This window comes from Olea europaea, chromosome 14 (assembly GCF_002742605.1).
Source record: "Olea europaea var. sylvestris chromosome 14, O_europaea_v1, whole genome shotgun sequence".
Taxonomy (NCBI): Eukaryota; Viridiplantae; Streptophyta; class Magnoliopsida; order Lamiales; family Oleaceae; genus Olea; species Olea europaea.
The window spans coordinates 9631410-9655337 of NC_036250.1; the positions used below are offsets into that span (position 1 = coordinate 9631410).

General features: G+C 38.2%; 3 protein-coding genes across 5 annotated transcripts; 1 reads left to right on the forward strand and 2 right to left on the reverse strand.

Annotated features, from left to right (window-relative positions):
* Nucleotides 1-2582: 2582 nt before the first annotated feature.
* LOC111409081 (protein WEAK CHLOROPLAST MOVEMENT UNDER BLUE LIGHT 1-like) lies at nt 2583-6208 on the forward strand. The gene is made up of 2 exons (XM_023038989.1): nt 2583-3631; nt 4004-6208. The coding sequence occupies exons 1-2, from the start codon at nt 2798-2800 to the stop codon at nt 5648-5650; spliced, it is 2481 nt and encodes an 826-aa protein (XP_022894757.1). The 5' UTR covers nt 2583-2797; the 3' UTR covers nt 5651-6208.
* On the reverse strand, nt 3217-7874 carry LOC111409083 (photosystem I chlorophyll a/b-binding protein 5, chloroplastic). Of its 3 annotated transcripts, none has more exons than XM_023038992.1 (7): nt 7607-7874; nt 7371-7503; nt 7159-7271; nt 6949-7053; nt 6724-6812; nt 6454-6624; nt 3217-3341 (listed from the first exon to the last, which is right to left on the reverse strand). In XM_023038992.1, exons 1-6 carry the CDS (start codon nt 7822-7824, stop codon nt 6482-6484), a joined length of 801 nt encoding a protein of 266 aa, XP_022894760.1. In that variant the 5' UTR covers nt 7825-7874; the 3' UTR covers nt 3217-3341; nt 6454-6481. The 3 variants fall into 3 exon arrangements, with proteins under 3 accessions (XP_022894760.1, XP_022894761.1, XP_022894759.1); XM_023038993.1 differs by lacking the exon at nt 3217-3341 and adding an exon at nt 3625-3753; XM_023038991.1 differs by lacking the exon at nt 3217-3341 and having other exon boundaries at nt 6345-6624; nt 7607-7873.
* A 1222-nt stretch (nt 7875-9096) lies between these two features.
* Nucleotides 9097-11559, reverse strand: LOC111409082 (alpha-amylase). The gene is made up of 4 exons (XM_023038990.1): nt 11315-11559; nt 11098-11230; nt 9731-10536; nt 9097-9544 (listed from the first exon to the last, which is right to left on the reverse strand). Exons 1-4 carry the CDS (start codon nt 11399-11401, stop codon nt 9290-9292), a joined length of 1281 nt encoding a protein of 426 aa, XP_022894758.1. The 5' UTR covers nt 11402-11559; the 3' UTR covers nt 9097-9289.
* Nucleotides 11560-23928: the final 12369 nt, after the last annotated feature.

Genomic DNA, 23928 nt, shown 5'->3' on the forward strand with positions numbered 1-23928 from the left:
CCCGCAATACTATCTATGCTCACAAACATAGGATCTAGGGTGGTAGAATCATACAAAAAGCCTGTTTGGTTAGGATTAAAATCAATTTTTTTAGTAAATTTTGATAGAAATTGATGAAATGTGTTGTTATTAAGTTGTGTGACGCATAAAATATGTGATTAAAATTAATTGTTGACTTTGACTTAAATTAAAATTTAAATTATAATCAGTACCAAACACGGTCAAAATGTTGAGATGATTCATGTAGAGACTATGTGAGTTGACTCGACTATATTTGATTGATTCGGACTTGAAAGATGTAAATAGATTAAATTAGTGAATTCGTCTGAATACAATATTAACAATGAATCTTGAGATGTAAAATTCAAGGGAATAACTATGTTGAAATCGTGTGTTCTAACAACTTTCACATAAGTTAACCTAACTAAAAGCACCTTTTTTTTCTTTTTTCATATTTTAAAATTTTTTTCTTAGATTTATAATATTTAGGATAATTATTAAGATCAATTTTCATTATTTTTATTCAAATAGAAATTTAAAATAATTTAATTAAAATTTATAGATAATCCTTTTGCGAATGATTTGAAATCTTAAGTTCATTTTATTGCTTGTTCAACGATGTCGCATACTTACAATAAAAATCACACAACAAAAGCAAATCTTTAACATTATTAGTACTATTTGTTACGTTCCAATTACTAGGGGTTGAATAGTCTAACTCTCATCACCTAAAAATCGGCAAAAACATATGGAATAAATTAATGTGTAATACACATATCTCATGCACGTATGTAGGGGCGAAGCTACATAGAGGCGAGTGCATGCACTGGCCTGCACTTGACTTTGGGCTTGACACGAGAAAGACCAGTCTATGTAGCATCCCATATAATTCAGACGATACGATGAGCAGATATTTGTTCTTCAAGGAGATAATTTAATCAATGGTCACTGAATTTTGCAATGAGTTACTATTTTGCTCACCAATTTTCGAAAAGTTACTTATTGCTCATTGAATTTTGCTATATGCTACTACTTGCTCACCAAAATTTAAAATATTACTTATTGCTCACTTAAATTTGAACAAAATTACTCGATGCTCACTGGACTTTGTCATAGATAACACCGATGGAAATGATATGAGTGATTGACGAGTAACTTTATTCAAATTTGGATGAGCAACGAGTAACCTTTTAAATTTCGATGAACAAGTAATAATCTAAAGCAAAGTTCAATGATAAAACACTCTTTCACATGACTTAAATTGAATATAAATACTAAGTGGTTGAAACAATTTTTATTTTCTAATTGTAAGTCATGTGAAAGTCTCGTGAAATTTTAATGTCTATTACATCTATGATTTTAGTCCAAATTCACATGTTCAAATAAATTTGGGTCCCAGTCAATCTTTCCTTCAACCTTCAACGTATGACCTTCAATCGATGGAGACTGGAACAAATGTATCTGACGCGAGAAAGAGAAGAGAGTCCCAGAACTTGTGCACTAGCACTCGACGATAGCCTTGCCTTGAGGCAAGATAAGACAAACTGAACAAAATAGAAGAAGCAACAATTTAACAAATTATATTCTGCTGCTAATTCTTCTTATGTAAATTAAACCACGTGGTAATTTCATTAGAAAAAACAAGGGAAAGTACGTGAACGTGGATCTCCTACTTTCTGACCGTGAGCAAAAGTCGGGTGCCCACATGTGTATTACCGAAATTGCCTTCATTCCATGTTCATATTTCTTGATTATTCCTTCCAATTATTATTATTACTATTTTTAGGATGAGAATGGATTTCGAGGGTGTTAAGGATTAGCAGTCACTAATAATTCTTTGTGGCTAATTATCCGATATAACAATTTTTAGCTTCTAATTTGACTTTTGTCTATTTTGCTTCTGCTCATTTTTGGTGCGCTCCTCTCTTTCTCTAACTTTGATTTTTCCTCTTTTCATTGGCAAAATATGATTATTGTTTATAATTGTTATGATTATAATCATCCCTGCGTTAATCTTTGATTAATCATGATTAAGCTTTTCGGCATTCATAAATTGAATGATTATCTTCATTCTCTTCTTCAATTCTTCTATAAATATTCACTTATTGAAGAGATTTTCACATGCAGATAATTAAATTCTTTTGCCTGTAGAAACAAAAAAGATTTTTTGAGAATTTACGTAAAAAGGTTAATAATCTGTAATGTGGGTATTTGTATATATTTATGAATGTCTTTTTTGAAGGAGATGAAACTTTGAGAAGCTGATGCATGTGAATTTTAATTTGAGGAATTAAAATATTTTGATATGTCGAAATGTCAAACATTTTAATACAGGAATTAGATTCACAAGTTCCTGATTAATTGTGTCATTTAATATAGGTTTCTTTGCAAGCTTGATGAACAATTTATTATTATTATGCAAAGAAATCCTAAAAGAAAATCCCGATAAATTCGAGTAGTTGCATCGATATGTAAAAGGTCCTAATTTTTACCTATGGAGATTTAACCAAGTATCAAAAATATTATTGATATTTACTTCACTATTCCATTCATGTTTATATATAGTTTGTACAATTGCAGGCCTGAGATGGGGGTGGGTGTTTAAGACTTTGGATCTTCATTCTCTAATTTTCTACTTGTTCATGGAAGAGATCCCTGACCACAAATAACATAATAGCCTTTCGTTAAATGTATTAGTGGCTGTTAATTTGAATTCGACTCCTTTTTATCTTGCATTTACTGGTTTGGTTTCTTGAATTCCAGTTACCAACTTGGCATTCCTTGGAATTTTACGAGAATGGAGGATGCTAAGGATGTCAAAGAACATAGTCCTCCTGAATCTTCTCTAGGACCAATATTATCCTCTCCAGACAAGGATCAATCACCTAATGCTTCTCCGACAACCCAAGATGTTAATGGAGAAGTGAAATCTAACACTCGGGGGCCACTGATCGATATTTTTAAACCAGATCCTTTAGAGGATGCTTTTGATGATGAGAGTCCAAAACTTCAGACCGAAAATTCATTTGCCACTTCTTATGTTACTACTGATGGAATAGGTTCAGAACATAATATTGGCGTACCTGTAGTACTTTCACAAGAAGCCACACTCGAAAAATCAGAGAATGAAGTACAACTGGAGTATCATGAAGTTAAGAATTCAACAATTGTTTCGGAATTGAATTCATTTACATTGGAAACAAAGGCCCATGATGCTTCACCAAAATCTTTAGATGGTGCTCTTGATAGTCCCAATGTTGAAGAAAATGATGCTTCTAATGGGCCTCGAGTTGAGCATGAGGTCTCAATTGCAGTAGCTAGGGATCAGGAAACAATGAAGCCTGAGAAAGAAGAAACTTTAGAAGCCAAAATTGTTTTGCGGCCAGCATCAGAAGATGATAATAAAAATTCAGCTCAGACGAGAAATGACACAGTTGCTACTCTTATTACTGAAGTTTCTGTTAATTCTGACATGACAACAAAATCCACTGAATGTGATAAACACCTTGGAGATGTTGACATAAATAGTAGTCAAATCGTTACAGCTGCACCTTTTGAATCTGTTAAGGCTGCTGTTTCGAAGTTTGGCGGAATTCTTGATTGGAAAGCCCACCGAGTGCATACAAAGGAGGTATAATCTTCTTAAAACACTCTTGCCTTTCCACAACTGCGTTTGAACTCTTCATCATTAGGTTGAATTAGCTTCCAAAAGGTGCATTTTACACGTCACTATGTATTTCGTGTTTCACATTGCTGCACAAATTAGTTGTGATTAGGTTATCAAGAAACAGAAATTGGTGCTCATTTCAAAATTAATGTACAAATAGTTATTTACACTATGTCTCATGTGAATATGTTATCCTGTTATCTCTTTGTAAGTAGCGCAAATTGTTATATAACCTATGGAAAAAAATTGACATTTCTACACACCGGCTTACATGTGAACATTGCTTATAACATAGTATTCAGTATACCTCTTAACTGGTTCTGGTTCCCCATGTAGAGACGAAAGTTCATAGAACTAGAACTGGAGGCAGCAAAGGAGGAGATCCCGTTGTATAAAAAACAAGTCGAGGATGCTGATGTGGCTAAGATACAAGTTTTAAAAGAGCTAAACAGTACTAAAAGACTCATAGAAGAGTTGAAGCTTAATCTGGAAAGAGCACAAACAGAAGAACATCAAGCAAAACAAGATTCTGAGCTTGCAAAACTTAGGGTAGAAGAGATGGAGCAAGGGATTGCGGATGAGGCTAGCATTGCAGCCAGGGCACAGCTTGAGGTTGCTCAAGCCAGGAATGCAGCCGCGGTTTCGGAGCTTAGAGCTGTTAGAGATGAATTGGAACAACTAAGGAAAGATTACACTTTTCTGATAACTGAGAAGGATGCTGCAGTGCAAAATGCGGAAAGAACTGTTTCTGCAGCACAAGAAGTTGAAAAATCGGTAGAGGATCTGACTATTGAACTCATTTCAGCAAAGGAATCATTGCAGTCTGTACATGCTTCGCATCTGAAGGCAGATGAACACAGACTTGGAGCAGTTATGGCGAAAGTGGAAGACACAGCGAATTGGGAGAAGGAATTAAAGGAGGCTGGTGATGAGTTAGAGAAACTAACCCAACGAATATCATTGGCCAGGGATCTGAAATCAAAGTTGGATACTGCTTTGGGATCACTACAGGATTTAAAAGCAAAATTGGCAGCTTATATGGAATCAGACTCAATGCAGGAAACTGTTGAAGAAGCAAACCTGATAGATGCACTGGAAGATCCAGAGACAAAAACATACGGTTATATTAAAGCAGCTGTTGCCTCTGCTGAGAAGGAACTTAAAAGCACGAAGCTCAACATTGAGCTAGCAAAAACTGAAGCTAACAGCTTGAAGGAGGAATCCACATCATTGAAGTCAGAACTAGAGAAAGAAAAATCAGAAATTGTCGCCTATCGACAGAGAGAAGGAATGGCATCAATTGCAATTGCATCTGTTGAAGATGAACTGACTAGGATAAAGTCAGAGATTGTCATTGTTCAGAAGAAGGAAAAAGAAGAAAGAGAGAAGAAGATGGAGCTCCTCCAAAAACTACAAGAGGCAGCTAAAGATGCAGAGAGGGCAAAGACACTTGCCCAAATGGCTCAAGAACGGCTTCAGGAGGCAAAGGAAGAAGCTGAAGAAGCAAAATCAGGAGCAAGCACCATGGAAAGTAGATTACGTGTGGTTCAAAAGGAAATAGAATTAGCTAAAGCTTCAGAGAAAGTGGCAATAGCAGCTATCAACGCTTTGCAAGAGAGTGAATCTGCTACAAACGATGAGGGTTCACCTGTCGGTTTAACACTTTCTTTAGAAGAATATTATGATCTTAACAAGCGGGTCCATGAGGCAGAAGAGCTAGCTAACAGGAAGGTGGATGCGGCTATATCCCAAATTGAGGTAGCAAAGGAGTCTGAGTTAAGGAGCTTGAGTAAGCTGCAGGAAGTAGATTGTATGATGGCTGAAAGAAAGGATGCTCTAGAAGTTGCACTAAACAAGGTTGAGAAAGCCAAGGAAGAAAAGTTAAGCGTGGAACAGGAGCTAAGAAAGTGGAGGGCTGAGCATGAGCAAAAGCTTTTCATGAGCAAAAACGAAAAGCTGAGGAATCTGTTCCAAGAGGGGTAAACCCGAATGGAACCCCGAAAACAAGCTTTGAGGAGAAAAATGAACCTGAGAATTTGGTTAGCACAACTAAAATTCAGCACAGGGAAAGCCCTAATCCACGTACAAGTAACACAGAAACTGATCCACCGCAAGAAGTAAAATCTACCCATAAAAAGAAAAAATTCTTCCCACGGATCTTCATGTTCTTTGCGAGAAAGAAGGTACAGTCATCTAAATCGAAGTAATATTCTGTTCATACTCCTAGAAATTATCTTCTTGTTATTAATTTTGTGTTGTGTACATCCCTTTGTTTATCGGGTAACCCCAGTTCTTTGGTATTGGTGTGAGTACATTATGACAGTCTATTTCTGTAAAATGCTATGTATTGTTGTCTGTAGAATGAATTGATCACAAAGAATAAACGGTTTGTAGATTCCAAAGGATGAAAATTAGCCCAGTGTGATTAATAAGATTTTGTGGTGGCATATACGTGGGCATTTTGGAATTGAAATCCAGTGTAAAATTTTGTTTTTCTTTGAGATTTTTCTTTCAGTTGAAATATACACTTACATCTTGTATTTTCATATTTGTTATGTTCTGCCAAGTGGATTGTTGACTTTAAAGCATGATATTTGTCATTCACTGAGAGTCTGGGGACATTGAATCTTAATTTAGGTATTAATAAATAAATTCCAGGCAACACACAGTTATCCTATATTAAAGGTAAAATCGGTTGAAATAAAACAATTTTAAAAACTTTCCCCATAATACAAATTGCTCCTTGCAACAGGTAACTTCTGTAATGGAACAGAAATATGACGTACATAGGAACCAATTGCAGTCTCTGAAGATTTAAGAACCAGATCCAGCAAGTGTTTGAATGATTGTTTTATGCCAGGGATTTGAGAGATGCTCAATGAGATTTTCAATAGGGCCAACATGGGTAACATTAGCTTGAACAAAAATTCCGAGCATGGCCACCATTGCTAACCTTCCTACAAAAAAAGAAGGAAAAAATGAAACAAATAGGAAAGTTTTAAATATAGAAGAGAAAAGAAAGGGGAAGAAAGAAAGTCATAAGCAGCCAAATAGACCATTTTTAATCTCTTTGAGCTTCCACTCTTGAGCATTCTTTATATCTTTAGCAAGGCCAAGAGGATTTAGCAAAGGACCACCAGGGTACCTGTTGAATACTCAATAGAATTTAATTTTTGAACCATTACAAGTAAATTATTCTTTTTATTCGCGGCAATGTAATCAACAACATACCCTTTAAATGCTTAATAAAAACATTAATTACTAATGCAAATGAAAATTACCCAGGTTCGATCCCTTCTAGTGCTGCTTCTAACCCGAAGAAAGACCCCTCCTTAGCTTGAGATCCAGGATTTCTGAAATCCATGTATCTTTTGGTTTCAACAAATCTGCATAGATATATAAGCATAGACTGATATGTATAAGAACTTGTATCTCTGGTCTATGATTTTGAAATGACGTCACTCCGTATTCTAAGAGAATTAGGATTGTACCCCATTAATAGAAGCTGAATAATGACTAACGTTCTGGTGCTAGCAAAATCAAACTTGGTTGCACCTGCTTCATACCAAACTGGCAGATTGCTTATTCCTGTTATGCGTAGTAGCTGTGGATTTGAAATTAAATGGTAGTTCAATTTGATGCTTAAGTTAATAAAGAAGAATTTAAACACTAGCAGTGAATTTTTATGGTTTTAGTCACTTACATCAGTAGCAAGAATCCCAGCAACTCCGGCCATGGCAAAGCGTGCATGAACAAGTTCTGCCTGGACATACCACTTTAGACTTTCGGGATCTTCTCCAAGTCCAAGGGGATCAAATCCAAAATCCCCAGCAAGTCTACAAAAACATTGATCATTTTGATGGAGCCAGTGTAGACATGATGTACCTTAACCTTATACAGAAATATTGAAAAGGAGGAGTGGGGTGAAGTGACGCTCACGTTCCATCAAGATAAGGTGGAGGGTCGAGGCCAGGAAGCCATGTTGGGCGGTTCTGGGCTCGAACTACCACTCGGAGGTGGTGCGAGGAAGATCCTATTTCCACGAGCCAGTTAGTCTTTGTTGCACCAAATGCAGTTTTATGGCTGATCCTTCCAGGGAAGGGGGATGAACCAGCATGCGCCAGAATTTGGAAGCCTCTCGCCACTGCAACGTCCATCTTGCTTATTCTTTTTAATCAATAGCTTGCAAATTACTTGGGTAGGGGTGGGGGCATTGTGAAATTCGGACCACAACACTTCTTGAGATTAACTGCATGACAAACATGATAGGATGGGCCCACTTATCCTTTTATTTGAGCCCTTGGGCTTGGTTTCCACTTCATAGTAGGTTATTATTAATTTTGTAAAATGTTTGCCTCTTAGACGAGAAATATGTTTGTGATCCACTTATTTCATGTGTGGTGAAAAGGATTAGATATCAAGGAAGAAAATTAAACTAAAGACTTGCTTCCAATTCTAACCAGTTCTTAAGTATCAAATATGCATGGAATCTGGATCCAGCAATCTCGGAAGCAACATTGTCTTCCCACAGTAAGAACAAATGGGACAATCATTCTAGTGTTTGATCCGAGCTCCTTGCTACGGCTGCCTCCGTTTATTATTCCCTTTTTATTTATTTATTTCTTTTCTCATAGATGCAAAGGCCAAAATTGAGACAGTAAGATTGCTGGCGTAACCTAATAACTCCAAAATTAGTCTTGACGATTTCTGAATTCAACCAGCAGATAGAAAGAATTCAATCCTCCCTGTACTGACTCAAGCAAGAGACGCTATATTCTGACGATTATAGGCAATAAACCTAATAAGGTGCACAAGTGAACCAAAGGGTTTTGTTTACATGAGCAAAACCGCCTGCTAGAGAAGCTGAAGGAGCTAACTTTTGTTGGAGTTGTTCACTTCAGATGAACTCTCGTGCATAATGTAACTATTAATGAAAAAAACCATCTTTCAGATAACATTCTTGAGATTTAGCCTTCACATGCTGAAAATTCCATTTTACACATTAAATTTGTCCAGTCTATGGACGCAACCAGGTGCCACTCTAACTCACTATTCTCAATGACCCACGATTTTGGCATTTCTAGAACTAATACCATTAAAATATGTTATAGAAAGTGTTTGAAGTGAATGATACAAGTAAAAAGGAAAGGGAGGTTGGTAAAGAGAAACCACACAGAGTTATCAGTCCGAATGTGGCAAAATTTTGCATCATGTTAAGTTGGTTGTGTATGGAAAAAGAGCAAAGCAGCTACAGAAGTTTGAATTAATTGGGAAAGAGCGGAATTAGAAATATTTTTTGCTACAGAGAAGAAAAGGTTTCAGAGTTTCAATCCATACAGAGAGCTCTCTAGAGTAGTGTTCATTCTATTACTTCCAATGGTTTTCTTTTAGATGACCCAATTTTATACTGTAATTAGTCTATATCAAAATTACATGAACTGAGATTTCATATTAGGTACACATCACGAGTCTATTTGTTTGTTCTCATGCCACTCTTCACTAAATGGTTGTAACAGTAAAATACCAGCCATTAAATGAGGTATAGGTTCATACTTCCTCCTCTTATCCAGGCAACATCTTAATTTTACATAATTTAGCTTTGCGATGTTAAATATATTTGATTTACATATTTTTCTCCCAAACAGCATAGTCTGTTCCAGAGGTTGCAACCTTGTAGTTTGGTGGAATTAAATTTCCAAGATCCATTTTTGGGCCTATTTTGACAATGATTTTATCATCAATCATTGCCACATAAAGATCAGAATCAGAAGCCATAATCCGCACTTTGCTAGTTGGTGAGATGCCATTCCTTGACCTAATCAATGACAGTTTAGAGATTTCTTCCTTCTTTCCCCAATCAAAGAAATGATCATAAAACTGCACAACAAAATGTGTAATCTTCAGTTAATGGTGAGGTTGTAAACGAGTCGGTTTGAACCAAGAATTTGAGCATTCAAGTCGATTTCCATTTAGAAATCATCTTGATGAGCAGAGTCAATGTTTAGATATGTAGAAAACTCAAATAAACGATAAGCCTGGGGAAGTTGTAGATGGGGAACTTACCACTGATGGAATCCCTGGATGAGTGAGGATGTAAGCATATCCTAGACTGACTTTCTCTGCTGGGAATGGCCAAATTTTCTGTGTAGATCCAGTATCATGGTTGTCAATAAACGTAACAGCATTCTGTGGCAAAATCCCTATCATTCCAGGAGGTTTTTCTTTAGAATCCTTCAATCTCCATAGTTCTCCCTGCACTGCAGCTTGAAGAATTCCCTTTGTTGTGAAATCGAAAGCTGTGACACTGCCTCCCGCATTCTGAATCCACTGCACGAGTTCATTCCGATGCCTGTCCTGATTGTAATCTGGCTTCCCATCCTGCCCATAGGAAAGTGAATTCCAGAGTTCCCCAACTGCAAAATCCGGTGAAGTGTTTCCCATATAGATTTTGGTGATATCCGGGGAATATCCCTTGACAAAGTCGAATCGCCAACCATCAAATCCAATCTCAGTCTTGAGCCAGTTCATCCAGTCTGATAACTCCTTTTGTACCCTTGGATTAAGATGGTCTATGTCTGGAGCAGGTTTAAAGTCATCTCCAGTATCAGGATTCCCGGTGCCATCTGAATACTGAGTGTCGTCTTTGCAAATGAGTGACGGGCCCCAGTCGAGGCGATCATCAGAAGTCCCTCCCTCAAAAATGCAATATATACCTCTGCCGTCTTGTTTATCAGCACATCTGTGGTTTATTACTATATCAGCAACGCATTTGATACCCTTGTCATGGAAAGCCTTAATTAATGACTTCAGTTGCTGTTCATTTCCATATTTGGATGCGTCAAGATCATACAATCTTCCGGGCATATAGCCTGGGAAATAAGGAGGAATATCTTATATTATTAGCATTCCACCACATCAAAATGTTCAAATTTTCAGATATTTCGTAATTTTATGGAGAAATTAAGATTAAGACTGAGCCTCACAACAGCAACCATGTGACTAAGTGCAAAAGGGTAATGATATATCAATGTATCTCAATTAACAAAGCTACAAACCGACATTTGCTATGTATTTAAGCTATTGAGAAGTGAAGCCACAAGGACTGGTCTTCGGTTCTAAAGCCGAAAATTCAACAGCCAAGTCTTTTAGTATACGCAGACGAGTCCAATTAGGATACAATAGCAAGGGATGTGGCATCCTGTCTAGTATTGCGTACTAAATTATAACGTTTTCTTAGAAACAGATCAGCAAGATAAGAGAAATGCTACATGTACAAAAATGTTCGACAATCGTTTTGACATATTGAAAGCATTCTGGTCACAAAACAAATTTAAACCAACCAATGCAATGTAGACACCTCATCATCTGTAATACTTTCTATAATTTTCACCAGTACAAACAGCTTTAATCGTAAGATAATAGTTAGTCACCTTGGGGTGCAACTGAGTGGGAGACTGGGGGTAGCCAAACATGGGTGACCCCAGCATTAGCCAGGTCTGGTACAAGATTGATGAGCGAGTTGTACCATCCTCCTTGCTTATTACTTGACTCCCAATTGAATCCCTAAAAACACACAAAACACTCACCATAAACATGAGTTTTCCAACACAGATCAAACTTATTTAAAAGTGGGAGTTGTTGAAATACCTGAAATAACAAGGTCGGTGTAACGAAAGCCGGAAGAAGAGAGAAAATAAGACAGAGATAATAAAGAGAGGAGAAAACAATAGTCATCGCTGATTCTTCTTTGGCAGTTATCAGGAAATACAGAAGTATATATGGGATTTCGCAGCCGGGTTTCTTGACTTTTTTGTACAAATACTCACACTGGAATTCCGATAAATTTCCCTACTGCATGACAGCTGACAGCTGAATCTTTATTCACATTGAGAGAAAGACATTTGCTCATGGTGGATTAAGGCGTATCATAAGGTCAAGAAGAAAATTATGGATATAACTTTAACTAACGATTACTGGTCTTGAGAAAGTCAGACGTAGAAAGCACGTTGTCTTAAACTCTCCAGGATTATGGATAGCCATTTGATTGCGACTTTTACATGAATATACAATTACCATTATGTCAGATATAATTTTTTTTATTTTTTTATTTTTTTATGCTGATAGAAATAGAATGTGCTACAACAATGGCTTCTGTGGTTGAGAAAGGGAAGCTCTCAAAGGGGTCCCAAATATCCAGAGAGAATGAATAAAAAATATCGCTTCATCGATTGTCAAAGAAACTAGGAGTTAGAGACATCTTTTGGTTAGTTTTCTTGAATAAAGGACTTTGGATCACGATAAAAATTTTCTTGAGTCGAAAAGTGATAATATATGAAAAAATAGTAACTTCGAGAGAGGACGCTTACTTTTGTAAACTTCTAGAGAAAGTTATACAAATAGGATTCAGTTGGATGAAGAAAATTAAAAATACACCGTGGTAAACCCGAAGGGAAATATACATATGAACTCAATGCAAAGAGAAAATAATTCAATGCAAAAGCCAAAAAAAAATAAAGGTTGCCAAATCTTTTACGTTAAGGAAATAAGGAAGGACTTTATGTATGAACCCATTGATTTGACTGATATTGCACACGGGATATTTTTGGACTTTTCCAAATCACCTACTTAAAAATAAATAAATTTGCTTCATTAATAAAACCAAAAATAATTAAAAAATTATGTTCAAAAACATAATTTTCAATAGAGTGTTTGATGTTTAGGATCACTACTGGCTCAAATTAATCTAATCCAACTCAATGGAGAAAGCCTAATCTAAGAGAGTGCAAGTTCAAGAAAATATTATTTCACTCTTTAAAGGAATATCATGTTTAGGATATTTTTAGAATATAGAGGATCCTTACCTAATTAGTCTATTATGTATTATGTATGTCTAGTGTCAATAATTCATAACGAGTAAGTGCTTACTTTTTAACTTTATGAGCACCATTATATCCACGTTATCAAATATTTACTATTAATAAGACCCCGTTTGAGAGGAATTTTGTGAATTGATTTTTTGACTGTTAGAAGAAAAGTGGGGTCTACCTGTAAGAGAAAAAGTCGAAAATTACGGTTGAAATAGTGAAATAACGGTCAAAAAATTAATTTTTAGAGTAAAAAATCCCTTCCAAACAGGCTGTAAAACACTCGAACAACTCTCGTAAAGTGCATATATAAAGATGATTTTATGCAAAATCGATGAAAATATGAAATTAAGTAAAAGAATAATCTATGAGACAGTAAAACATATCAATGGCGTCAAGAGTAAATTCATCAGATAACTTGGCAGCTCTTTAATTTAATTTTATTATTATTTTTTTAATCCAAGTGGAAATTTCTTTAAGAAAAATCGCCACGAATAATGGATGAAATGAAGATGACAAATAATCAACCCAATTGACAATATGAAAGGAAATGCATGCACGAGTATGTTCCTGTTGACACAAAAAAATTCAGCCCAAATCGAACGGTCCAAGAAATGAAGTCCAATTGGAGGATCCCCAAATCAGATGGCCCAATAGCCCAAAGAACGAAGCCCAATCAGAAAATCCAAGATGAAAGCCCAAATAGGGAGGCCCACGAACGCAGTAACACCATCGCCCAAACTTGCAAGTCGCCCAGGATCTGAGCGGATGGAGTGTCATGCAATCGCCCAGAGCTGCTACTCTATTGTCGCCCAAACTTTCGAATCGCCCAAGATTTTAGCAAACATGAAGTATTATGGTTATCAAAAAATGCAGTTATCAAAGCAGTTATTAAACAGCCCTATCACGTTCCACGATTCAAGAAATTCAATTGAAAACGGTTGAACGATAAAGGAGTAATGGCAGCGGTTAAAAAAAAGGCAGTTCCATAACAAGTTGGCCATTACAGGAAAGTGGGTAGTTATGGAATAATCAAGCAGTTTTTAGGCGGTTGTTCACGAAAAGATCGTCTAGAGAATATAAAAGGAAGAAAAAACATAGAGCAAAGTGACCGAATCAAAAACTCTCGAACAGAGAACATGTAATTTTAGATTTCTTAGTTTAGATTTAAACACTTTCTTTCAGTAACTCGTGTGCTTGCGCTCCTTGGAGGCATTCTGTTTTTCAATTTCCAATTGTAAAGTTATCACCAATAAAGAACACCCATTTTTGAGATTTTGTCTCAAGAGGTTTGTCCCTTACACAATCGTCTTATCCCTTTTTTAATTGTTAGCGACGAACCCGCGCGAAACAAATTTGACATGCCCAGTGGGACGATGGTGTTTGGTGCTGAAAATACAAAAGGTGAAACAATATGCTTCAGAGATCCGACAAGGAACCAGCAAGTCATGGAGGAGTCCAGTCTGTTATTGAGCGATATGAGGAGCAACATGCCTCTTCACGAACAGATGGACATAATCATAGCAGTAACAGTCGTTACGAACCAATGACAGAGTTGAGTCCTCGAACCATGCGTGCACTGCTTGGAGAACTCACACAAGATGTCGTTTGAACAGGTAAATCTTCGAAGTATTCATAATATGAAAAGATTTACCCAAAACGGGAATGCACATTATGACAACATGGCCAAACAACTAAACACTTTGAACGAAACAATGAATAAGTTAATAGGCCAAATATGTCAACCGGTTATACCTCTTGCAAACCATTTTCAAATTAGGACAATTGTGGGACATAATCCCTCAGTCCTAAATCCGAATCAAGGGGTAGAACCACTTTCTGGTCCCTCTACTTCAAACCAAGGGGGTGGTGCAGTACCAAATCAGAAAAATGGTAGTGTTATGCCTAACTTGGCGAGTAATCCAAATGTAAGAGATAATATCCTAAATAATGGACAGAATACCCCACGTGTTAATGAGGGAATAGATTTGCAGGCTAATGGTAATGACCCAAATCATGGTAACTTTGTTGCCAATCAAGGACCAAACATCAGCCCTCATGCAAATCAACCGGTTAACCAACCTGTAGGAATTCCATATGACCCCAACGTCATGTTGAGGAATCAGATCATGGAAATCGTACAGGATCAAATGACTTTTGGGGTACGTTCTGTTATTAGGCCGACTTACACAAAGTCATATCCTGATTGGGTAGACCAAGCATATCCATGGCCTAGAGGGTATAAAGTATCAGAATTCTCACTGTTTACCAGTTTAGAAGAGGTGTCTACTCTAGAACACATAGGGCAATTCACATTGCAAAGTGGTGATGTAACTGATTACCATAAAATTAGGCTTTTTCCTAGTTCATTAACAGGAATAGCTTTCTTCTGGTTTATCAACTTGCCAGCGAACTCTGTTCAAACATGGCAACAATTGGAACAACTATTCCACGCTCAGTTTTATAAAACTGAGTCTGAAGTCACTTTGGCTGATTTGGCGAATCTACGTCAAATGCCAAAAGAATGAGCAGAAAGTTTTCTCCAAAAGTTCAAGACGGCAAGAAGCAAGTGCTTTGTACCTCTGCTTGAAAAAGAATTCGTCAAAATCGCTCAGGGCAGTTTGAGTTTTGATTTAAAAAAAAAATTCCAAGACAAGGAATTTCTTGACCTTTTTCAGTTAAGTGCGAATGTGATTAGGTATAAACGACTGATAAGAGAAGAAGAGCAGATGAAAAATTCTAGTAAAGGGACTTATTATAAAGATCCAAATTTTGACGTTCATACCAGCAGCGACGAGTCATACGATCAAGCCGAAATGTGTTTGGCCGAATTGGTCAAAGGAGACATGTATACTTGTCCTATAATGGCTAAGCCTAGACCATCGGGCAAAGATGAGCCTATAAAAGATGGAAACATAAAGGCTATAATGTTCTCGTTCGATGTAACCAAAGATGACCTTATATTCGATAAGTTATATAGGGATAAGCAGATAAAGTTGAGCGATAAGCATAAATTGCCAAACCCTGAACAAATTAAGGGTAAAAAATATTGTAAGTGGCATAATGCGTGTTCACATTTGACTAACAATTGCTCGATTTTTCGCCATGTATTGCAGGATGCCATTGAATCAGGACGAATTACGTTCGACAATAAGAAGAAGAAGACAGTTGATGAAAATCCTTTTCCACAGCCATTTGGAGTGAACATGGTGACGTCTGTTTTTAAAAACGAGTTGCCAAAATTCAAGTTGGTCATAAATGATGGAGAAGAGGACCCTAGACCACATCCCAGTGTCTTTGAACGAATCAAGGGAAAAGAACAAAAAAAGGACGAAGATGTCCTGTGTGCAAGGTGTAAAAGGGAAGTGAGTGGGAACACAGAGAAACCAGTGATATGGCAGCATCCCCATCGCCCTACTTTCTCCCCAAACACTCAGCCTGGTAGAGGGTGAGGTACATCATTCTATAGAGGACCGCCTTTTGAGAGGCAGTTCAGGCCAGCAGATAATGGGAGAACATTCAGGCCACAACCTCGCCGGCCAAATGTATGATATTCATTCCAGTATAATGCAGGAAGGGTAATACCCTTCGATGAGATGACTAGAACCCAACAAAGGCGTTTCCAACGAAACTATGGACGAATGATGAGGTAGCAACAGGGAGTGCCACATCCTAAAGCGCCTAAACTACTCAAGGTAGCCAATCAAAATGTCCTCAAAGATGGTGAAGAGACCGGCACAGATGAATCAATGAAAGAACTGCCAGAAACTTCTTACGGGAGATCAAAGTTTGAGTGAGATAGAAGGGATGGGGAAGATCCAGATCAGCCCCTTACTATCCAATTCGGTACGTTACCTCCTGTCGTGGCCAATAATTACTTACTGGCCAATGAATTCAAAAATAAAGAAAAAGAAGAAGAAGAAAGGGGGGGACCACGAAGGAGAGGCTTGCGTGCTGGAATGTGAAGAATGCCAGACTTCTAGAGAGGCCTACAATGATGAAGAAGATGACGGGATGACAGACATTGAAGAAGAGATCGACCTAGAAGCAGAAGGAAGAAGGAGAGGAGTATCGCGCAATACTCTATTGAAGCAATTACATCGCGAGGGAGTTCGCGAAGTAGAATTGTTGGGAGAACCATCTGGGCGTCCTTTCAATTTCTATGTACTGTATGGGACGCCTAAAAGGAAGAAGAGAGTGCCTCGCTCTGAAAAATATGAATCACCTCCAAGAATAATGCCTCCTCCTACAGGTTGGGTAACTGATGAGGAAGCATTTGAAAACAGAAAGAAGGAAATTCAGGAGATAGAGGCTCAGCGTGATATGCTGCACGTCAACTTATCACAGGGGGATAATTCGATAGAAAATAAGCAGAAAGTAGAAATAGAGGTTGTCGAAAAGGTTATTTTTAAACGGCCAGCCACGAAATTGACTAGACACTTGAGGCCATTGTACGTTAAAACTCTAGTTAACGACATCCTTGTGGCAAAAGTGCTTGTCGACAATGAAGCAGTTATAAATACCATTCCATCTAGGATGATGAGAAAATTTGCAAAGACAGAGGGTGACATGATTCCAACAGAAGTCATCCTTACGAGTTTCAATGGAGGAGCAACTTCAGCTAAGGGAGTTATGCCACTGGATATAACTATAGGGACAACTACTAGGACCATAGTCTTCTTTGTAATAGATGGTCCTACTAGTTACAATGTGTTACTAGGAAGAGATTGGATACACGGAAGCCACTGTATACCCTCATCGCTCCATCAATGCCTGATTTTTTGGAATGACAGGGTCGAAGCAGAGGTGGTACAGGCCGATCATAGGCCTTTTGTCGCAGAAGCAAACTCGGTGGAGAAGTTCATGTACGAAAGAAACTATAGACCTGTCAGGATAGTACAAGATGGGGAAAAGACTCAAGTTGTCGCGCAAAGCGAAGAGCCATTTTCAATGGACGCACTCACTGAAATGTTCAGACAGATGAGGCCAAACATAGTGGCCCTAGAAGAGCCAGTGATTGGCAAAAGAATAATCAAGGAGTCTTGAATGGATTCTAAGTTACAAAAGCAAATGGCCGAAGTTCAGGCCTTCAAAGCTAGACTAATGGCTTTCAATAAAGAATGCAAGAACAAAACGAAAGAAGAGACAGCCCTAAGAGCACTGAAAGACAAATGGGCAGTATTCAAGATGGAACAAAGCATTGGTCGAGAAATCAACAAGGTGGACTGTTTAGAAGAGGAAGTACTTACAAGGGAACCGAACGACGAAGTGATGCGGATCATCAAACCTGGACACGCTCAAGCATAAGACCTTCTGATCAAAATAAATATTGGCAATGAAGGAGAAGATCGTCCAACATTCATCAGCCAGATGCTCGATTAAGAGGTTAGTTATAAATTAATCACTTTGCTAAAGGAGTATAAAGATTGTTTTGTTTGGGAATACGAACAAATGCCTGGTTTAGATAGAGACTTGGTGGAACATAGGTTACCAACTAATCCTAGTTTTAAGCCTCATAGGCAGCCCCCTAAACGTTTTGCTCCTAATGTAATCCTTAAGATTAAGAAAGAGATAGAGCGATTATTGAAAGCAGACTTTATTAGAACAGCCAGGTATGTCGAATGGTTGTCCAATATCGTGCCAGTACTAAAAAAAAATGGTAAACTAAGGGTGTGCATAGACTTTAGGAATTTAAACATAGCTACACCCAAAGATGAGTATCCAATGCCCACGGTGGATTCTTTAGTAGACCCAACTGCCGGACACACCATGTATTCTTTCATGGATGGGTATTCAGGGTACAATCAAATCTATATAGCTGAAGAAGACATATACAAAACTGCCTTTAAATGCCCTGGTCTCTAGGATGTTTTGAATGGGTGGTCATGCCTTTCGACCTAAAAAATGCAAGAGCAACTTATCAAAGGGCAATGAATTTAATCTTTCATGATATGATAGGCAAGTTTGTTGAAATGTATGTAGATGACATAGTGGTCAAATCCATTGAAGAAGAAGACCATTTCGAACAGTTAAGATGTTCGTTTGAGCGAATGAAGCAATATAAGCTAAAGTTGAATCCCTTGAAATGTGCATTTGGTGTTAGTGTAGGGAACTTTCTTGGTTTCTTGGTACACAAAAGAGGGATTGAAATTGATAAAAAATAAAGCGAAGGCCATTTTAGAGGCCAAACCACCTAGCAACAAAAAGGAATTGCAAAGGTTTTTAGGCCAAGTAAACTTTTTAAGACGCTTTATTTCTAACTGTGTAGGGCGAACTAAAGTCTTTTAGCCGCTTTTAAAGCTGAAAAATCAGGACGAATTCGTCTGGAAAGAAGAATATCAAAAGGCTTTTGAAAGCCTGAAGACATATTTATCAAGCCCACCAGTGTTGGTGTCACCAATCCAAGGACGGCCAATGAAAGTGTATGTATTGGCTGAAAAAGAGTCAATAGCTGGAATGGTCGTGCAGGAAGACCAATTTGGTGAAGAGAGGGCAATTTACTACTTAAGTAAGCGGTTAACAAAATGTGAATATAATTACTCTGCTATCAAGAAATTATGTCTTGCATTGTATTTCACATGTATAAAACTAAGGGCTTATTTACGGCCCGTAACTGTTTACTTAATTTCTAAAGTAAATTTAGTTAAGTATACGTTCTCTCGCCCTATTTTACACCAAAGGGTTGGTCTTTGGACATTAGCTTTAGCCGATCATCCATGCCTTAACATGTCTGAAGAAATTGAATTAGAGATCAATTCATTCGAGCTAAAACCTTGGGTGTTGTATTTCGATGGGTCAAAAACCTCCAAAGGTGCAGGAGTAGGAGTAGTTTTGATTAATCCTTTAGAGATTTGCTACAAGTTTGAGTTCACTTTAGACAGGATGTGCACGAACAATCAGGCCGAATATGAAGCCTTAATCGTAGGCCTAGAACTAATGATAGATATGAGAGTAAAAAATGTAATTGTTAGGGGCGATTCTCAATTGGTAATTCACCAATTGATTGGTGATTTTAAATGCCAAAGTGATTCCATTATAAGTCAATATGAGATCGCCCAAGGATTGTTAGAAGAATTCGACCAAATGGAACTTCAATGTGTTAATAGGATATATAACGACGTGGCATATGATTTGGCCCAAATGGCTTTAGGGTACTCAAAGGTTTTGAATTGGAAGTCTACTTGTGAGTATGGAATCATATTGCCCGTGACCCAAAGAAGGGCGAGAATGATTGAACTTCACTGCATACAAGATGGAGATGCAATGGATTGGAGAACAGAGATTAAAAGGTTCCTTAAAGAACCTAATGGAGGGATTAATAGGAAAATGAAGTTGTGTTTGCTGAACTATACACTAATAGATGAAGAGTTGTTTAAGAAACGCTCTGATGGTGTATTGTTAAAGTGTGTAAGTTTGCAGGAAGCCAAGACAATCGTGGCTGAGGTGCACGAAGGGATATGTGGAGCTCATTAAGCTGGTCAAAGGATGAGATGGTAATTATTAGGAGTGGATATTTTTGGCCAAAGATGGGAGAATCATGCGTTCAGTATGCAAAGAGTTGTTTAGCATGCCAAAAGCATGGTTCTATACAAAGGGCGCCAGCACGAGAAATGACACCTATTATTAAACATTGGCCGTTCAAGGGCTGGGCGATAGACCTGATAGGGAAAATTTATCCCCCATTGTCCAAGCAACATACTTTTGTTATAGTTGCAACCGACTATTTCACAAAGTGGGTAGAGGCGGTACCTTTGAAAGAGATCACCCAAAAGAATGTCATAGAGTTTATTCGTGAACACATCATTTATAGGTTTGGAATTCCACAAACGTTAATGGTAGATCACAGAACATCTTTGAATGGAGATCAAGTGAACAAATTTTTGAACGAGTTTGGGATTAAATTAGTAAACTCCACACCATATTACGCTCAATCCAATGGACAAGCAGAATATTCTAATAAGATTCTAAAAAATATTATCAGAAAGATGATAGATGAAAATGCCAGAAATTGGCACGAATGTTTGAATAAGGCCTTATGGACTTATAGAACATCACCTCGGTCAAATACCAAAGTTACTCCTTTCCAAATTACTTATGGACAGGAGGTCGTTTTGCCTATGGAAATCAACGTGCAATCGATTAGAGTGTGCTTGCAACATAAGCTAAATGATGATGAGTATGCCGAATCACTAGTTTAAAATTTATTGGAGTTGGACGAATTAAAGCTGGACGTCTTAGATAGATTACAAGTTCAAAAACAAAAAAATGGCTAAGTTTTATAATAAAAAAGTCATAGCCAAATCGTTCAGCCTGTGTGAACTAGTTTGGAAGACGATACTCCCTTTAGACAGCAAGGATTCAAAGTACGAAAAGTGGTCGCCCAATTGGGAAGGACCATACAAAATAAATAGTGTGTTGCCCAATGAAGCGTATTATTTGGAAGATTTAGATGACACCAAGCACGTGAGATTCATTAACGGCAAATATTTGAAAAAATATGTTCTTTCTTTATGGGAATGTGAACAGATAAAATTATAATCAAGACATGTTGAACGATTAAGGATAACAAAGTCAGAGCGAAGTACGTTTAAATAAAGTCCTTTATTATCAAACGTTCATTACAAAGATGCAAAAGTACAAATAATGGATGCTCTACAAACTACAATTAAAAGTAAGCTAATCTCCCGGTTGATCGCCAAGTAAGAGGGTGGACTGGCCTTGCACCGCCTTCCTAAATGTATCGTTGCAATGGCGGGATCGCCGAGTAAGAGGGTGGACTGCCTCTCACCGCCTTCCTAAATACATCGCTGCAATGGTGGGCAAAGAGGCCGAGAAACACTCTCAGCAAGCAAAGTGGCCGGCAAGCGTTCCAAAAATTGCCTTCCATCATTGAACCTCTTGTAAAGAACAAAGAGACGATGGAAAGAACTTCGATGGGAAAAACTTCGCTGCTAGCTAAAAAATATTTCCTATATCTTCCATACCAAAAGTGGCATCAAGGCAAATAGTAAAATGGACGGACCAAAAAATCCATTTTTATAGAAGACGAAGGTTTTGGACTGATTATCAGAATGCCAAACAATGGCAGCAAGTTCGTTTCGAAGAAGAAGATGAAGATGAAGATGGAAGACGGAAAATGCAAAGTATACGTACATTTATAGGGGGGTGGAGATGAAGAGACAGAATATGAACAGCCACATTCTACCTAGTAAATGGAATTAAATTGCCCAAAGTCTTGGGAAAAAATGTGGAAATATCAAGAGAAAATGTGCAAGATTTTTAGCACAAAGCAGTTAAATGCTTGAAGAATTGGCGATTAAAAAATAAACGTCAAATAAATGCACAAGAAGCTAACGTATATGTTCATTAATGGTGAACAAGGTTACAAAAAAAAGGGGGGGGAAGTCAAATGCGAAATTACAAAAGAAAAGTTAAGGCATCATATGTTTTAATTACAATCCACCCCATACTGAACGAATTCGTTCCCTAAGCTTTTCCCAATCCTCGTTCTGCTGAGAGGAAGTGATGTTCAATTTGGTCACGACATCATCATCAACTTCCAACTTCTTGTACTGCTCGACCAAAGACTTAGTTCGCTCAATTCTCTGGGAGGCGTTACGCTTTTTAGCAGCCATTCTCGCCTTGCAGTCGTCCATTTTGGCTTGAAGTTCCTTCATCTGAGCAGCCAAACTAACCATCAAAGAGTCTTCAATCATGACTTCGGAAGAGATTTCTTTCAACTCGTCCTCAGCTTTGTTGATCTCCAGAAGCAAAGACTCCTTTTCAGATACGGTGCGGAGATATTGAGTACTTTTGGCCTTCAGTTCAGCGTTCTTGGCTAGCAAGGAGAGGATCTCGGAATGGATAACCTTTAACGTCGCTTTAAAATTAGCAGAAAGATTGAGCGACGGAAGTGTCAGTGCTTGCTCCAACTTCGTACTCAAATGCTCAAGTTTATCCTTATGTCTAGTAGCATTAGCCCTACCAATGTCCATATCCATGAAGGACATGTACTCGAATATCGACTGCTTGAGGAATTGCATATCTTCCTCTGAAGAAGTAGCAGGAGGACCTGCTGAAGTAGGGTGAGATGTCTTGACTTGCCCCCAGGAAGCGAACAAGTCTTGGATGGAACGCACGATCTTATTAGCATCCTGTAAAGAAAACTGCCAGTATTGAAGATTCTCGTCACAACAAACAAGATGAAAGTAAAAGTGAAGCAAAGATTACCTCATCAATAATCCTAGAAGATGGTATGTCCCCAGCCAAATCTGCCACTTGTGGCTCCACCATTCGTGAGGACTTCCCCTTGTCTAAGCGAAAAGATGTTGCCACAACGGGCAGACTCATAGGAACATCTGCAGAATTCAAAAGCAACAAGTCAGAAACTATTAGCACAAGCAAAGGTAGAACATCAAAAACTGAATTACCTTCTGCTTCGACGTTTGGAGGGTCGACGCCCTGGGAAGAAGGTGGCTCATCCATTGGTTGTGATGAGGATTCCGGGACTACAGATGTCTCTTTAGGAGTAGCCCTTTCTTCAGCTGGTTTGGATGAAGCAGCCTCGGTGGAGAATGATGGAGCAGGAGTTGCTGACACCAAAGCCTTCAAAGGAGAGACTGAACTTTTCTGAGAAGTCCAAATAAACCATCAGCACACAGAAATGTTTCAAGCATGGAAAAGTGCACTTATAAGTAAACCAATTTAATTACCTTCTTCCTGATGATAAGAGGGGTATCATCATCATCATCAACATCATCTTCCAGAATGGGAGATGCTGAGGCTGGCCGTTTGCGGTTCGGGACACTTTTGGCTGCAGTAGGCTTGGCAGGGATAGAAGAAGATGGACGAGCAGGATGTTTAGAGCGACGAGGAGGAGGACTCCGGATGGACAAAGGGGCGACCAAAACAGAAGGAGGGGAAGAAATACTTGACCGGTCAAGCGAATGAAAGGCACGATTGGCATCAGTCGCAAACAATCTGCGCTTCACTGACGGCCAAAGTTGTTCAAAAAGGGGATGGATAGCATGGCTAGAATTAAAAGGGGCTAATGAAAAATGGCTCGTCAAAAGAAGATTGCGAGCATTTATAACCTCTGCGTCCGCCTTATTAATAATGTGGAAGCGGTCTATCAAACTCCTTGAATAGCAAGGAGGAACAGGCCAGGTTCGGCCGAAACCAAGTTGGCGAGCAAAAAATTGGGGAGCATATATTTCTACCCCTGCTTTGGCATTGGTGCCAGTCAAAATGTCACGAAATAACTCCCTCCCGGTTAAAAACTGGATCCAAATGTGCAGAGAGGTGCTCGCGCTGTCTATAGTGGAAGGAGGATGCACATAATCTGGAGTCAAAAAGGGAGGAAAAGGAAAGAAGGAAGGGATTGAATTCAAAGAATAA

Coding starts and splice junctions, on each gene's coding strand:
- LOC111409082 (XM_023038990.1), bottom strand. CDS start 11,401: ATGACTATTGTTTTCTCCTCTCTTTATTATCTCTGTCTTATTTTCTCT. Junction 11,231..11,314: donor CACCGACCTTGTTATTTCAG/GTATTTCAACAA, acceptor GTGTGTTTTTAG/GGATTCAATTGGGAGTCAAG. Junction 9,545..9,730: donor ATCCAGGGATTCCATCAGTG/GTAAGTTCCCCA, acceptor TTTGTTGTGCAG/TTTTATGATCATTTCTTTGA.
- LOC111409081 (XM_023038989.1), top strand. CDS start 2,798: ATGGAGGATGCTAAGGATGTCAAAGAACATAGTCCTCCTGAATCTTCT. Junction 3,632..4,003: donor ACCGAGTGCATACAAAGGAG/GTATAATCTTCT, acceptor TTCCCCATGTAG/AGACGAAAGTTCATAGAACT.
- LOC111409083 (XM_023038992.1), bottom strand. CDS start 7,824: ATGGACGTTGCAGTGGCGAGAGGCTTCCAAATTCTGGCGCATGCTGGT. Junction 7,272..7,370: donor CTGGGATTCTTGCTACTGAT/GTAAGTGACTAA, acceptor TCAAATCCACAG/CTACTACGCATAACAGGAAT. Junction 7,054..7,158: donor ATTCAGCTTCTATTAATGGG/GTACAATCCTAA, acceptor ATATCTATGCAG/ATTTGTTGAAACCAAAAGAT.